Source organism: Babylonia areolata, chromosome 23 (assembly GCF_041734735.1).
Source record: "Babylonia areolata isolate BAREFJ2019XMU chromosome 23, ASM4173473v1, whole genome shotgun sequence".
Classification (NCBI taxonomy): Eukaryota; Metazoa; Mollusca; class Gastropoda; order Neogastropoda; family Buccinidae; genus Babylonia; species Babylonia areolata.
In genome coordinates this window covers 48,453,108-48,470,442 of record NC_134898.1, presented here as the reverse complement: position 1 = coordinate 48,470,442, position 17,335 = coordinate 48,453,108, and the positions used below count along the sequence as shown (strand labels likewise).

At 45.0% G+C, this 17,335-nt stretch overlaps 1 protein-coding gene across 1 annotated transcript; it reads right to left on the bottom strand.

The window, feature by feature from the left end:
* Positions 1–1,494: 1,494 nt before the first annotated feature.
* On the bottom strand, positions 1,495–5,639 carry LOC143298343 (ganglioside GM2 activator-like). The gene is made up of 5 exons (XM_076611216.1): positions 5,490–5,639; positions 4,977–5,053; positions 3,797–3,918; positions 2,852–3,032; positions 1,495–1,660 (listed from the first exon to the last, which is right to left on the bottom strand). The coding sequence occupies exons 1-5, from the start codon at positions 5,614–5,616 to the stop codon at positions 1,568–1,570; spliced, it is 600 nt and encodes a 199-aa protein (XP_076467331.1). The 5' UTR covers positions 5,617–5,639; the 3' UTR covers positions 1,495–1,567.
* Between the last annotated feature and the right edge of the window lie 11,696 nt (positions 5,640–17,335).

The window sequence follows — 17,335 nt, the reverse complement described above, 5'->3', positions numbered from 1 at the left end:
CAAGAAAACCAGGATAACTTCTTCGACAGACTAATCACTCGTGACGAAACATGGGTCCATCACTATGATCCAGAGACTGAAGCTCAGTGGAAACAATGAAAGCATTTTGACTCGCCCCCTCCCTCCCCCCGGCCCCCTCGCCCCCCCCCTCGCCCCCCCCGCCCCCTCCCCATCCGAAGACGGCTCGTGTCCAACCCTTAGCGGGCAGGGTCATGTTTTCGAAACCAGCGAGAAGCAGTGATGATGGATTTCCTGGCAAAGGGTACCACAATTACCGGGACATATTACGCTTCGTTACTGCATAAATTATATTGCGGGAGGCCGTGAAAACCGAGAGGCGTGGCATGCTGGCCAAAGGTATCCGCCTCCTTCAAGACAACGCCCCGGTTCACAACTCGCATGTTGCCCAGACGGAAGCATGGTCATGCGGCTATGGAATCCTCCTCACCCGTCTTACTCTCCCGACTTCGCACCATCTGACTTCCACCTCTTTCCATCCATGAAGTAATTTTTGATGGGCAAGCACCTCCCAGACGACGAAAGGCTTATTCCCGAGGCCAGATCGTGGCTTCTGGCGCCACCTGCAGATTTCTACAGGTAAGTTCTCCACAGCTGCATGCAGCGATGGGAAAGGTGTATCATCATCCTTGGTGGTACCTGTGTAGAGGAAGACTAACAACTGCGCCAAGTTTCGTTCTTCTCTCAGTGGGTCAGAGGAAATCTTTCATGAACATCCCTCGTACATACTGCGCAGTTTACATGCTGTGCAGATGTCACTGTAATTCGTGACATAGTTGGTGTCAGAGTTTGGCTGTCGCAGACATAACCGCTCATAGTGCGGCAGGTATTGCTACTATCCTGCAAAAAAACCCAAACAGTTCTCTTCACAGTTTAAAAGACGTAGGTCTGACATCGCAGACTGTGTGTGCCATCTGCAGTTTCAAGCATTTTAATTATTGAAGACTTTGAAATAGCAGACACACAATGCTCAAGATATATGTCACTTGTGTTTGGAAATTCTTCAATGAAAGTTTGAGAGAAAGATACTTTGTTTTGTTTGTTGTTGTTTGTTTGTTTTTTGTCTAAAACATGTAGGTTAATGTATGTCCTATGACTGGTTAAGCGCATCTTTCAAACAAATAGGAAATTTGTCAAAACAGAAACTGACTGTATTTCTCTTAAACGCACTCGTACTCATATACATGCACATGCACGCACATGTTAGCATCAAAATGATTTTTATCATTAGCATAAAAAAAACCCAGTCATTTACTCTCGGACTCTTACGTATTGAGCCACACCTTGATGCCATACCAGCAGCTCACGTGCCCGTCATCAGTTGATTGTGTGCGCTTGAGTCTGTGGGCTTTGTCTCTTATGAGCCACACACACACACACACACACACACACACACACACACGAAAATAATCAAAGATTTTTTTTTTTTTTTTTTTTTTTTTTTTTACTAAAAAAACATTCAAAACCAATGCCCCACTAATCAAGCCCTATTCCTGACTTCCAAAGAACAGATGATGTCATGGAAGTCAGGACCAGGTGGGATGAGTGCTCAGTGTTTGCGGAGCTCCACGTAAGCCTCCACACATCCCTTCGTCACTCCTGTAGACCGTTCGAACATCTCGGCCTTCACGTGGTATTTGCCCTGAAGCAGACAGACAGACAGTTTACGTGAAATATATCATCTTCTTTTTCGTTCGTGGGCTGCAACTCCCTCGTTCACTCGTATGTACACGAGTGGGCTTTTACATGTATGACCGTGTTTTTTTTTTTTTTTTTTAATCCCTTCACCGCCAGTCAATTTAGAGTACAAAATTTCCTTGTGGTATAAACTCAGAAACGACAGTGGCTAAGAACAGCTAGGGATTCCCCCTGCGATGTATAGAAAATATGGCCTATCCTACCACCGAACATTAAGAGCAGTAGGTTCATGGATAACAGACCAATGAATGGTCACCTTTCAGTGACATGGGTCCTCTACCACGCCTGTGCATAAATGCGAGCTTGGCGGTGAAAGGGTTAACCCCGCCATGTAGGCAGCCATACTCCGTTTTCGGTGGGCGCGAAAGATATAAACTTCTGAGTTGTTCTTTCGATGAATATTTATTCAGTTATTTATTCATTAATTGAATTATTCTATTTAATGTCACCTTTTTATTTATCAGCAAGCGTGTCGACAAATACTCTTTCAAAGATGATTATCAAAGTATATACTTATATCTATTATCTGATCTGTCTCTTGCCTTTCAAGGTCATCTTCTTTGTAGAAACTATTCGGTTATCAGTGAGTACATCTGTTCAGGTTCCCGTCCTGCTGAATTGATCTTCCTCTTGAAATCAAGGGCTGAGTTAATTGTGATGTTCACAACAAAGCTAAAGAAATTGGTGTTTTGTGTTGCTTTGCCTGTCCAGCTCTCTGGCTATCTTGTCTCGCGCCTCTGCCTCTCTCTCTCTCCCTCCCTCCCTCTCTCTCTCTCTCTGTGTGTGTGTGTGTGTGTGTGTGTGTGTGTGTGTGTGTGTGTGTGTGTGTGTATGTGTGTGTGTGTGTGTGTGTGTGTGTGTGTGTGTGCAAGAATGTGTGCTTCGTTAGCCATGACCTGGGTAGGTACAAATTCACCCTATACTACAATTTACCACTTTGTACATATCTCGACTCCTTTTTGTACAACGCTAGATTTTTTTTCTTCACACTATTGATGCCAGTAGTTAACTAATAAGAAAAAAAAGTACTTATGTCACATAACCAACAAACCTCACACTTGGTCCAAAACACTTGGAATCAGCCGTGGACCTGCAGAGAAAGAGCAAACGCTGACTCGTTGAAGCTTCAACTTACAGAGGCCAGCCAGGAGTAGGCAGGGTCCACGGTGGGCACGTTGATGACCTCGTCGGTCAAGGTCACCTGTGGGGCGGGGCTAAAAGGGCAGGAGCAAGGGAGACCACTGTCGATGAAGCCCTGAGGGCAGGAGTCCTCACTGGCAAACACGTTGAGGAACTTGCAGGGGTCGTCATAGAAACTGCCCAGAGGGGAAAGATGGTGTCAGTATACACGTTGGAAAAAAAAAAACAAACATGTTGTAGAGACCCATGCAAGCGTTTTAACAAGACGACCGTAGTCAGACCTGGAGAGATCTTGTGAACGGTTAGTTCTACATTCATGTAGTGTCTAACTCTCTCCATACGAACGGCGAAAGAGACAACGTTAACAGCGTTTCACCCCAATTACCATCATCAAAATATTGCAAGCGGAAGGCTCTTATACTGAAGACGTGAATGTTGACAAAGAATACCACAATTCTGACGATTGAAGTTAAAGGTTGGGTCATTGAGACACCCACTGGACATCCGAGGGGTCTGTGTAGAGGAGAAGAGAGGACTGGCCGTACTGAGTGAGTTAAAAAATGTATGCCTGCAGACTATGTATAGCCATCAGTATCAGTATCAATGACTCAAGGAAGCGTCACTGCGTTCGGACAAATCCATTATACGCTACACCACATCTGCTAAGCAGATGCCTGACCAGCACCATACCCAAAAGCAAAAGAAGAAGAAGATAATAATAAATAAATGAATATAGAAAAAACAACAACAACCCAAAAAACAGAAAAAATATGTATGGTATGTTGTGATGTGCAGGGATATATCCAGTTCACACACACACACACACACACACACACACACACATATATACACATATACACACACACACACACACACATATATACATCCATGTCATTCATCATTATCGTCCCATACATACACCTCCACGTGGTGGACCTACCAGGTTCCCAGGTTGGCAGTGCACGGCACCTTGGTCCACCTGCCCAGCAGTCCCTTTTCAATGGTCACGTTCAGCGTCACCTGGTTGGACAGCTCGTGCGCAATGCTCGCCAAAAACGTCACCTGTACAACACAGTACACAAATCGAGGTGCTCTGATCGATGAAACGAAATGATGCATGATTATTATTTATGTGTTGTCTTCACAGGGATGTGAGGCATAGCCTTATTTATCTAAAATCGAAACTTTTTTTTTCCTATCATTTTCATTGTTTTAATTGTATCTCGAGCGATTTTTTTAATTTTTTTTAATTTTTTTTTATTTTTATTTTTCCATTTTAAGCCATAATAGGTGCAGACCCCCTTCTTTGATTAACTGATTGATTGATTGATTGATATGGATACTTATATAGCGCCAATCCTCGGTCGGAGTCCAATCTCTAAGCGCTTTACAAACTCGGGGTCATTTTGCACGACGGGCTGCCTACGTGGATAGAGCCGACTGACGGCTGCCACTGGGCGCTCATCATTCGTTTCCTGTCACGGTGTCATTCAATCAGATTTCAGGCACGCACACATGCACGCTCAGACGAACATGTAACATTTTACGTGAATGACCGTTTTGTTCATTTACCCCGCCATGTTCGCCGCCATACTCGGGGGGTGTGCATGCTGGGTATGTTCTTGTTTCCATAACACACCGAACGCTGACATGGATTACAGGATCTTTAACATGCGTATTTGATCTTCTGCGTGCGTATACACGCGAAAATTAGTTATGTGTTGTATCCACAGGGATGTTAGGCTTAGCCCTATTCATCTGAAATCGAAACTTTTTTTTTCATTGTATCTCTAGCGATGCTTTTTTTTGTTGTTGTTTTTGTTGTTTTGTTTATATATATATATATATATATATATATATATATATATATATATATATTCAAGCAACTGAAAGTCTGTAGAGAAAATCCACTTTGGTAGGGAAACAAATAGCCCACAAGTGGCGCTCTCAGTGCTCTCCCTGGGGACAGCAGCCCGAATTTCACACAGAAAAATCTGTTGTGATAAAAAAGAGAAATGCGAATGCTTGATCCTTTTTGTGTGATCGATTGGTTGTTTGTTTGCCTGACTGACCCATCGATCAGTCGATTGACACACTGACTGGCTACAGACTGGACTTACGTGGACGTTTCCCGGCAGCGCCAGAGGTTTGGGGCTGAGGTCAAACTTGCTCAGGGTCACCCACTTGTCCCCAGAGGCTGTAACGTAAGTCATTGATTGCTGGCTCTTACAAGGTCAGGGTTTATTCCAGAAAAAAGAATCTTGTTTTATCTTTAATAACTCTTAGTTGTTCTTAATTTCTGTCCACAAAATTAACATTCTTCATTCTAATTTTTTGTCTTTTTGCATAAAGAAAAAAAAAAACAATGCCCGTTTACTCTAGATTTTTTCGAACTAACTAAAATAAAAAGATTCTTTATTTGCTCGCTCCCAAAACAACCCGCAAACTTATTTATTTATTTATTTTTTTTGTCTTAAAAAAATAATGCTCCTTTACTCTAAGATGTCTTCGAACTAACTAAAATAAAAGGATTCTTTCTTTCCTCGCTTCCAAAAATTAACATACAATCCGCAAAACTGTAAGTTTCTTTCTTAGTTTATTAATTAATATTTGTTTGCTTGCTTGACACTAACCGCAGTCTCTCCATTCCACATGGCCATCGTGGTTGAAGCCGGCATGGTTGTCGTTCAGGATGAACGCTGACGTTTGTCCACACAGGACGATGGCGACGAGTCCAGCGAGTAAGCTAAGAGCAGCCATGACGATTCCCCTGCCTTCTTCTGCTCGGCCTGGCGGCTTCCAAATGGGGACCTCGGGTAAGATCAGAGCGCTACCTACGCTGCTACAGCAGTGTCATGTGCGGCTTATCTCTGATGTCCAAGATTTCACTCAAAGGTCTAAACCATTGTAAAAAAATAGGAACATGCGTGGACTTTGGTCAGCTCTTGGTTGATGGAGATAAGGCAGGGTTTTTTTTTTTTATTAAAAAAAAAATTTTTTTTAGTTGGAATTCGGCGGGGTGGGGACTGAAGAGGAGCACAGATTTGTTGTGTTGTATTGTATCGTTTTGTATTGTATCGTGTCGTATTGTATTGTACTGCATTGTATTGTATTGTATGATATTGCATTGCATTGCGTGATATTGTAATGTATTGTTTTGTTTTGTTTTGTAGTGTATTTCTCTTTTTGTCACAACAGATTTCTCTGTGTGAAATTCGGGCTGTTCTCCCCAGGGAGAGCGCGTCGCTACACTACAGCGCCAACCATATTTTTGGTATTTTTTCCTGCGTGCAGTTTTATTTGTTTTTCCTATCAAAGTGGGTTCTTCTACAGAATTTTGCCAGGAACAACCCTTTTCTTGCCGTGGGTTCTTTTACGTGCGCTAAGTGCATGCAGCACACGGGACTTCGGTTTATCGTCTCATCCGAATGACTAGCGTCCAGACCATCACTCAAGTGCTAGTGGAGAAAAAATCGGCGGCTGAGCCGTGATTCGAACCAGCGCGCTCAGATTCTCTCGCTTCCTAGGCGGACGTGTTACCTCTAGGCCACCACTCCATGGTATTGTATTGTATTGTAGGCATATTGCATTGCATTATATTGTAGTGTGTTGTATTTTATTACATTGTATTGCAAATCATTGCATTGTCTTGTATTGTTGGCATATTGTATTGCATTGTATTGTGTTGTGTTGTGTTGTGTTGTGTTGTATTACTTTTTGTCGCAATATATTTCTCTACGTAAAAGTCGGGCTGCTGTCCCTAGGGATAGAGCGTCGCCACAGTGCAGCGCCATACACTTGTGTCTATTTTTTTTTCTCTGTTTCCTAGTGGAGTGATGGCCTAGAGGTAACGCGTCCGCCGAGGAAGCGAGAGAATCTGAGTGCGCTGGTTCGAATCACGGCTCAACCGCCGATATTTTCTCCCCTTCCACTAGACCTTGAGTGGTGGTCTGGAAGCTAGTCATTCGGATGAGACGATAAACCGAGGTCCCGTGTGCAGCATGCACTTAACGCACGTAAAAGAACCCACGGCAAGACAAAAGGGTTGTTCCTGGCAAATTCTGTAGAAAAATCCACTTCGATAGAAAACAAATGAAACTTCACGCAGGAAAAAAATACAAAAAAAGTGGTGGCGCTGTAGTGTGGCGACGCGCTCTACGTCGGGAGAGCAGCCCGAATTTCACACAGAGAAATCTGTTGTGATAAAAAGAAATACAAATACAAATACAACAAGCGTATCTGATTTGCAATCGAAGTGGGTTTATCTACAAAACATTTTTGCCAAGGACAAGCACGTTGTTGCCGTGGGTTCTTTCTGTTACGTGCGCCAAGGTCATGCTGCACACACACACACACACACACACACACACACACACACACACACACACACACACACACACACACACACACAACCTCTGTTTATCGTCTCGTCCGAAAGACTAGTACCCAGGCCAGCTCTGAAGATGTATCCTAGAGAGTGGGTGGGTGGCGGGTTGGAGGAGGGGGAGGGGCGGGGGGCGGGGGGGTGGGGGGGGGGGGATCGTAAATATCTGGGTCCGTATATTGGACTGACTCGAATCTGTGGACATTCGTTACTTAGTCGGGCGCATTATCACTAAAAGACAGCGCTCCGATAAGAAATCGTACAACTGTCACGAAAGGATTTTTTTTTTTCTCACAACGATGGTGATCCTCTGATAGCTGGTCACGATCTGTGTGGTGCTACCCGTCCCCTGTCCCCCCCGCCCCATCCCCACCACTACTGGTCCGTCAAAATTGGACACGTAAGGACTTTTTTACTTTTGGGTCAGAAGGGAGCCAAGGTGGAGGTAGATATGATAATTATATCTTGGTCGAGTCAGCGGTTGTTTATCTATATTCTTTTTCTTTTCTTCTTCTTCAATGAATCATTCATGTGTAGCATTCATGCTAGGGTTTTGTTGTTGTTTTTCCCTTGGTGTGTGTGTGTGTGTGTGTGTGTGTGTGTGTGTGTGTGTGTGTGTGTGTGTGTGTGTGTGTGTGTGTGTGTGTGTGTGTGTGTGCGTGTGTGCGTGTGTGTGTTACTCGCTTCCGTTCCGTACAGATGTGAGCGATGTTGTGTCTCTCAGTTTGACGCTGTGTTATACTCGTACATCATACATGTATTAAGTATTAAGTATAACTACATTTATATGCGTACATGTTTGTGTGTCTCTTAGAACAACGGCAGATGTGTAAGTCGGCCAAAGTGCTAATATCTTCACCGTTGGAAAATAAAGATTCATTCATTCATTCATTCTTTCTTCCTCGTCCTGCTACTATTGTTGTTGTTGTAATTATTGTTGTAGTAGTTGTTGTTGTTGTTGTAACAACAACAACAATAATAATAATAATAATAATAATGATCAATCACCAATCATCATCATTCTCTTTTTTCTTCTCATTATCATGAGTAGAATACCTTGTAGTAGTAGATGTTGTAGTTGTTGTTGTTGTAGAAGTAACAGTAGTGTTTCTCTTCTTTCTTCGTTTTCTCCTCCATACTTTCCTCTCCCCTTCTCTTTCCAGTCTTTTCCACCATCTTTTCCTTCTCCTCCTCCTCTCCCCTTCTCTTTCCAGTCTTTTCCACCATCTTTTCCTTCTCCTCCTCCTTTCCCCTTCTCTTTCCAGTCTTTTCCACCATCTTTTCCTTCTCCTCCTCCTCTCCCCTTCTCTTTCCAGTCTTTTCCACCATCTTTTCCTTCTCCTCCTCCTCTCCCCTTCTCTTTCCAGTCTTTTCCACCATCTTTTCCTTCTCCTCCTCCTCTCCCCCCTCCTCCTCCTTCTTCGTCTTCTTCTTCTTCTTCTCATGCACCCATTCTCGCTTCTCCTCTCTTTCTTTTAAATAATAATCTAGTTTGGTTATGTATTGCAATATATAGACAGCCGAGTCTATAAGAAAAAGGGTCCACTTTTTCACATATCCCCAGACACTCCACATGCGAAGTCTGCGTGCAGTATCCTCGAGGTATGGTATTAGGCAAGATCACAGCCCTAGAATAGAATAGAATAGATTTTATTGTCATGAAACCGTAAGGTTTATAAGACACAAGTGCAATGGTAAATGAATGAACGAATGAAAGCGCTGTCTTTTAGTGATAATGCGCCCGACTAAGTAACGAATGTCCACAGATTCGAGTCAGTCCAATATACGGACCCAGATATTTACGATCCCCCCCCTAACAGTTTGTTTATGAAGCCCTAGAGGTCTTGGACAGAGCAGATGCCACAGGCATCGAAGCCATCATCCTCAAAGCACAGCTTCGTTGGACAGGGCACGTCACCCGAATGGAGAAGCCCAGAATCCTGCAAGCAGTTGCTCTATGGCTAACTCTGACTAGGCGAAAGAAACGCGAAGAAGCCCACCGCCCCTCCCTCCCGTCCCACCCCCGTCCCCCCACCGCCTCCAAACGCTTTTAAGACTCAAGGCCTGACGAAGCGCGTTGGGTTACGCTGCTGGTAAGGCATCTGATTAGCATATTTTGATAGCGTATATGAATTTGTCCAAATGCAGTGATGCCTTCTTGAGTAGCCGAATTAACGATAAAGACTGCGTAAAAGCCAACATTGTGCATGCTGGAATGGCACTAAAAAAAAAGAAAGAAAAAGGTGCTCAGGACAGGACCGGCTAACATGCACTGACAGTTTCAGTTTCTCAAGAAGGCGTCACTGCGTTCGGACAAATCCATATACGCAACACCACATCAGCCAGGCAGATGCCTGACAGCAGCATAACCCAACGCGCTTGTCAGGCCTTGAATGCATGCATGATACATTTGTGTACCTATCAGACTGGATTTCTTTCACAGAATTTTGCCAGAGGACAGCCTTTTATGTTGTCATGGGTTCTTCTTTAGTGTGCGTGCCTCACATAGGACCTCGGTTTATCGTCTCATCCGATTGACGGGACGCTCAGTTTGATTTTCCAGTAAAACGTAGGAGAAAGAATGAGGCGAGGATTCGAACCCAGACCCTCACTGACACTGTATTAGAAGATAAGCGTCTTAACTTGACCATTCGGCCACCTTTCGCCTTCAAAGCATGCACACAACAGCTTTGAGAAGAACCGCCGCAGCAGCATCCGAGCCTGGAATTCGAACCCAGACCCTAACAGACACTATTGGCAGATAAGCATCTTAACCATTCGGCCACCTTTCATCTTCAAGACATGCACACGGCAGCTTTGAGAAGAACCGCCGCAGCAGCAGCGCCGAGGCCTGGCATCCCCCGTGGAGATGCTGGGGAACTTTCAGTATGAATAGCATCCCCGCCTTCTGGGAATTCTGTGCTAAAAATTTCATCTTTACTATCACTCTCTTTGTTTCTGCCTTTTTTCTATCTTCACTGTTGTCTTAGTGAGGTTTTCTTACAATATTTTTTTTTCTTTTAGAGATGTGACAAGTTTTGTATTGACGCGGATGAGCATTTGCATGGTTTAACAGTCCGAAAATGGCCCTGTGCGGTCGGCTGGACTATAAGCAACAAGAACGAGAACGAGGCCCGGGGGAAGAAGGGGACAGCAACAGCAACAGCAACAGCACTGCCTGAAGAGCCCGGGTAGTTTCCCCCTGCCCTCACTGCGGACGCCCATCAGACGCCCCATGCAGATCCAAACCGGGACTCCATAACCATATGCAAGTCCACACCAGCTGACGAGAATGAGAACTGACCACAGAGACGTACGTCATCGTTGGACATGAGCGGGACGCCACAAGAAGAATTTTTTTTTTTGTTTTTTTTTCTGCCCCATCATCTGCACCGTTTCAGTTGCATTACTCCCACGCCGCTCATTTAGATTCCTCCATACACGGCCACACCCGGGTTCGTCCTTCGCAGTTCCAGCGTCGGCAGTCCACAGGGAATCATCGATGTTAGGTCGCCAGGAGGCCACACACCAGAAGAGACCCTGCACTGCTGCTGAATCACTTCGGTGGTGTTCAGTGGTGCCTGTTCTGTTTTGACGTACTTAGGACACCACCTACTAAGCCCCCTATTAACGACAATAATGGCTTAGTCGCGGAGCCAGACTGAGTGAGCGTCCCTCCCAGAGTGGAGACCGCCACCACGTCCCTCAAACAACAGCCCCCCATGAATCTGCCGACACTTACGACATTGACAGGACTCACCCCAAGCACGGAAGTGGAGGGGTATCGAAACTGAGGTCACCATGAGAGCAGGGCATGAAAGGCCACACAGACTTTGAGACTATTTTGTTTTTATATTGATGACGATGAAAATGGTTGTATTATATTGATGATCAATTGTACATTCCCAAGCACTCTTGTGACAAACATCACTGGCCTCGCCATCTTGCAAGTTTACACAGGGAAATTATGGTGCTTAGAGCCTCGCCCACCACTATGGCCATCTCAAGGCTATCGCCACGTTAACACCTACTACAAGGATAAAAAAACACAATAAAAACGAGTCACCACTTTAAGCTTTCCACTCAAAGTTTAAAAACAAACAAACTTCCATAGTTTAAAACCTTCAAATCTGATTAAAAAATGTTCACACAGGGAACATTTTCATGCCTGGAAACTCCGGTCCGCGTTGTATAATATATTTCGATTCACATTATTTTACATGCCAGTGGAATTTTCTATCTCTTCTACGGCAAACATAACTCTACACATCACAAAAGTTCAGCACAGCACAGCACAGCACAGCGCAGCACAGCACAGCACAGCACAGCACAGCACAGCACAGCACAGCACAGCAGAACTCATCACTACTACGTAACAGCGCAGTGATACAGCACACACACACACACACACACACACACACACACACACACACACACACACACACACTGACGCACACAGACACACAGAGACACACACAGACACAGACACACACACACACACACACAGACACACACACGCACACACACACACACACACACACACTGACACACACAGACACACAGACACACACACACAGACACACACACGCACACACACACACACACGCACTGACGCACACAGACACACACAGACACAGACACACACACACACACACAGACACACACACGCACACACACACACACACACACACACTGATACACACAGACACACAGAGACACACACACAGACACAGACACAGACACACACACACACACACACACACACACACACACACACACACACACTCATTCTCATAATGGTCTGCAACAACCACGTGTACTCTTCAATCGTGGCTGGCTTGTACCAAACATTGACCGTAGAACTCAGACAACAGCTTGGGCAAAATGGATTGCCAGCCTCACGGTCATCCATTATCTTGATGAGGACGATTCAACAACACCCACCTCCAAGCTCCACTCTGTGTGTAAAACTGTATCAGTTCTCTCTGTCAGTCCGCACAAACCCGCAGGTTATGTGAACGCTGTCAGCGACTTGTTGTTATAATAATATAGCCCAACACTCGGCTTATATCACAGATTGACATAAGTTTTACATTTGGGCCAACAGCAAAGTGAGAGCTGTATTATCAATGGTTTCTCCAGTCAATGGGAAATCATTTACAGCTTAGTCTTTTGTGAAGGACTGTGACTCTCAAACTAGGAGGCTAAATTGCACTGGTTCTTAGTGCTGCAGCCTTGTGGGCTAGTTGGCCCTTGGGAACCATCCCAACGCCGACTGTCCTAAAACCCTCTTGGCCGAGAGAGTGGGGACGTAACTTGAGGCAAGACACTCTCCACTATAATCAAATTCTAGCCCAAATAGTCGGAACAGCAGTTGCCTCCTCTGCTGTTCTGATGGTCATGGACACGACTGACTATCATATATACTATCATATACATAATGCAGAATACTTTATTATTTCAATAAGCGAAATTCACGTGTAGTGTATGTTTACGCAAACAAAACACGAAAATGACAGTCACTCAATGTAAACACATAAAAGGCATAAAATGCTGAAATGCTTAGTTGATGAGGACCTTTCCTACAATGATCACGATCATACACATGTAATGATTGCATACTTTCACAGTCATTCATCATAAATACAAAAGGAACATGAAATGCATGGATACAAAGTTCATGCTAATAAAGCTACGATGATTCCCCCTCTCAATTGTATTTTTCTGACTCTTCAATGTGGGCATGCCAATCCTGTTTGTACGAATTAATTAATCTGTCTTTAAATTCTTCGAGAAATATTCGATCATTGCCAACACCCTGACACATCCAGACAATCCCAAAGCCATGTGTGGTTAAAACATTCTTTACAAAAAAAGCCCAAGTTTCTTTCCCAGAATCTAACTGATTTAGCATCATTCCATAAGCTTGCCTGCTTATTCTTGTAACTGGGAGCTGTATTAATCTAAGCCAGTATCTAATACATTTAATCTTTGTTTTCATATGTAGTGGGTATCGTCCAGTTTCACCACATGACATTTTACTGGACGAATGCAAAGGCACCGAAAGGAAGCGTTTAATTGCATATGTTTGAACTTTTTCCATTTCTTGATTATCGTACAGTCCACAGATTTCTGCCACATACGTTTAAAATTGGTTCAATTTAGGAGTCAAATAGTTTCCAGGATATAGAGAAATCGATACAGTTCAGTTGTTTTTTCTTTAAGATCTTATAATCTCCATTACCCCCTTCTTTCCTTTTCTACACACACACACACACACACACACACACACACACACACACACACAGAGTAAAACGGAACAACAGAAACAAGAAGAGAGAGAGAGAGAGTCAGAGACAGAGAGAGAGAGACAGAGAGACGGACAGACAAACAGACAGAGAGACGGACAGACAGGCAGCGAGAGACAGAGAGAGTAAAACGGAACAACAGAAACAAGAAGAGAGAGAGAGAGAGAGAGAGAGAGAGAGAGAGAGAGAGAGAGAGGCGACGGGGTGGGGAGGAGAGAGAAAAAGACGGAAAAGACAAGATTCAGGGGGAAAAGAAAAGAATCTCCCCCAAATGACGACCCACCCACTACCAGCGGCAATGGCACACACACACACACACACACACACACACACGCTCGCACACACACACACACACACACACACACACACACACACACAAGCCAGTTTCTTCTTACGCTGTACACAGCTTTATTCCAAAACCTTACAAAATAATTCGAAGCACTTTATGTATCAGTGGACCAATTAATCTAGCAGTGAATATGTATATATCATATTTATATTTTGTGCAAAAGAAGACAGCCCTGTCTTGGAAGAAGATGAAGAAGAAGATGTCGAAGAGGAGGAGGAGAGAGAGAGGATGATGGCGACGGAGTTGAGAAGAAGAAGAAGAAGAAGAAGAAGAGAAGAAGAAGAAGAAAAAGAAGAAGAGGTCGAAGAGGAGGAGGAGGAGGAGAGAGAGGTTGATGGCGACGGAGTTGAGAAGAAGATGAAGAAGAAGACAGACAGAAAAAAGGAAGGAAGGAAGGAATGAATGAATGAAGGAAGAAAACTTAAAGAAAAAAATTCCAGTCCAAGTCTGAATCCCATGGTCTAATTATTTAAAACGCTACAAATATTTTAACTCAACTCAAACTCATTCAGAGCGTTTTAGAGCTTTAGCTCATTCAAAGAGCTTTAGAGCTGTAGCTCATTCAAAGAGCTTTAGAGCTTTAGCTCTTTCAAATCTTTTGGAACTCAAAACGCTTGGAGGTACCAGCTAACTGACAATGCTTTCACCTTCACCTTCACCTACCCCGTAGTCTTGTGGACCGTTGGGGCGCCACAGGTGATCTGGCAACCAGCATCCTCCAATCCTCTCGGTTTTCTGACCTCCTGATTGTATCGCTCAACCTCAAGCCCGTCCATTCTGGGATGTTGTCCTTCCATCTCTTCCTCTGTCTGCCTCTCCTTCTCCCTCCTTGCACTGTGCCCTGCAGGAATGTCTTGGCAAGCCCTGATGATCTCATGACATGGCCATACCATTTGAGCTTGCGTCTCTTGACCAAGGTCAACAGGTCTTCAACAATGCTTTAAAAAACCAAAAAAACAAAAAATACACGCTCAGACTCAGAGCGACGGCTAACCCAGTGCCATACAAAGCGTCAGCTAAATCATACTGCGAAAACAGTTGACTTTAAATTAGAAAAAAAAAAATCTTTCTTATATTGTATAGTTTCAGCTGCAACAACAACAACAACAAAAAGCACAACATCCCAATCTGTGTTTCGAGCATTAAATATGCTGACTAATCAAAACTCCACTTGTTATAATTATTATGAAAGACGATACCGTGCATAGCTTTCCATGCCAAAAGCTGTGACAGACAGACAGACAGACAGACAGACAGACAGACAGTTCAGGACCTGAAAAAAACACACCAACAAAAAACAAACAAACAAAACCACAACAAACAACAACAACAACAGCAACAACCAGCAAACAAAGGAAACACTCAAAGGCATCAACAACAAAATACTCTCAAATAGCCCTTCGTATCAGGCAGCAGGATTTGAAGACCTGACAAGCGCGTTTGGTTGATGTGTTCGTTCATACATGTCTATGTATTGTTGTTTTTCTGTCCCCCTTAAAAGGAAAAGAGAGAGAGAGAGAGCAGATATAGAATAATGAATAATGACCAATGCTCAGGCTGCAAAATCTCTGCTTTGACACTGAATACAATTGATTATTCATAATGTGTCACTTCCGGCAGTAAACAAGGACATTGTTATATATCCGACTTTGTTATCAAAGAACAACATAGTGAAACTTGTTCGTTGCTTTCGATAGTAAGCATTACTGTTAAATGTGTCACTTAACATGGCCTTTAAAAATATTCATTTACTTAAAAAAATTTTTTTTTTACAAGCAACAGCACCACAGAACTGTCAATTCTGACAATAAACAATAATAAACAATACCTTTGGTCGCTCTTTCTTTTATAACATAAAAAGAACCCACTATCTGGGACATCCTTTCAAGCAGTGAACAGGAAAAAAACGAAAAAAACACACAAAACAAACAAACAGAAAAGCAACAACCGTGCATAACTGTTTAGTCCATCTATTATTTTTAAAACGATATTTCAACAACGACATTAAGGTGCCATGTAATTTATATATAAAAAAAAAAAAATGATGCATGCATATATCAATAGATGCTCCCTCGCCGTGGTGTGTCCACGCCTACCACCACCACCACCACCACCACCACCTCTACTTAATCAGCTCTCGTCCCAAGCCATCCTGGGACGCGCGTGGTGGTGCTGGAGGATGTGGGCAGGGGGCGGAGGGAGCTGCAGCTGGGGCACAGGAAGATCACCCAGCTGCCTGCGCTCCTCGAAAAGCCGTCTGTCCAGCCTCTGCAGCACGCGCACGAACCCAGGGTTGAGGCGGACCTGGGGCCGGCACAAGCGCACGTGGTCCAGGGCGGACCCCAGAGGGACCCTGTAGTGGTGCATGAGGTGCTGCAGGACGAAGGCAGGGGCCCGGGACTTGCCGTGGTAGCTGACCACCAGCACCCGGCTCCCGCGCTGCCTCCAGCCGTGGATGAATGCGTTGGCGTCAGGGAAGTACTGGTCGATGTTCTCCCACTCAATGTCGTCCACCGCCACCTTCAGCTTGGCGCAGAAGTGGGCTTTCCGGCAGGCGCACGGGCACACCGTCTTCTTCTCTGCCGGAACGCTGTGGGCGTCCACGTTGGTGATGTCGACGATGGCGTCCACTTTGAGGCTGCAGAGCAGCGGCTCGTTGTAGGCGGCCTCCACACTTCCCAGCCACAGCCAGTCCACGATACAGCTGATACAGTCTGCGGGGAGAGCGGTGGGGAGGTTGGTGGAGGTGGTGGTGGTGGTGGTGGTGGTGGTGGTCAGCACCCCTGTCTTGTTTTCTCTGCGTCGGAAGAGTTTCGGGGTAGGAGCTCCGGGTGCTGAGGACTTTGTTTGAGGGGTCTGGCGCGTGGGTTGAGGGCTGTCATCGGAAGACGTTTCCGAAAGGGAGTGGTCCGGAGCTGGTTTGGGACGACGGGCGTACCGCAAGCTGTCTGAGTTCGTCTTGGCGAGAGCGGGTTTCTTGGCTGCTTTGCTGCCATCACTACACGTCAGTGCTTTCCTGTGTGTGGTGCAGCCATGGGTGAAGTCTTGCTGCGCGCGGTGATGCGAGGGAAGACCTTTCTGGTCACTGGGGGAAGACAGAGGCCGTTCCACATAACTGACCTCACGGGTCACACAGAACAGCTCCTCGGGAACTCTACTACACGGGACCTGTTTCACCATGCTGTTCACACTGGACACGTTTCGATTCTTACACCCCACGCCGACAGATTCTCGCGGTACCAGATTTCCCTCCGAGGATGTTCTCGAGCCAGACACAGGGGCAGACGTTCGAGTCTCCGCCGGAGAGTGCCCAGCAGTCCCTGAAGCCCCGGACACCACGATCTCCAAGGGCGGATGACAGGACAAGACTCCAGCCTCGTCTCTCGTTCTTTCCTGCAACGTGGACTTGGGTCGTTCCCGCCTGGAGAAGAACTCGTG

Coding starts and splice junctions, on each gene's coding strand:
- LOC143298343 (XM_076611216.1), bottom strand. CDS start 5,616: ATGGCTGCTCTTAGCTTACTCGCTGGACTCGTCGCCATCGTCCTGTGT. Junction 3,919..4,976: donor CGCTGCCGGGAAACGTCCAC/GTAAGTCCAGTC, acceptor TGTGTTGTACAG/GTGACGTTTTTGGCGAGCAT. Junction 3,033..3,796: donor ACTGCCAACCTGGGAACCTG/GTAGGTCCACCA, acceptor CCCTCTGGGCAG/TTTCTATGACGACCCCTGCA.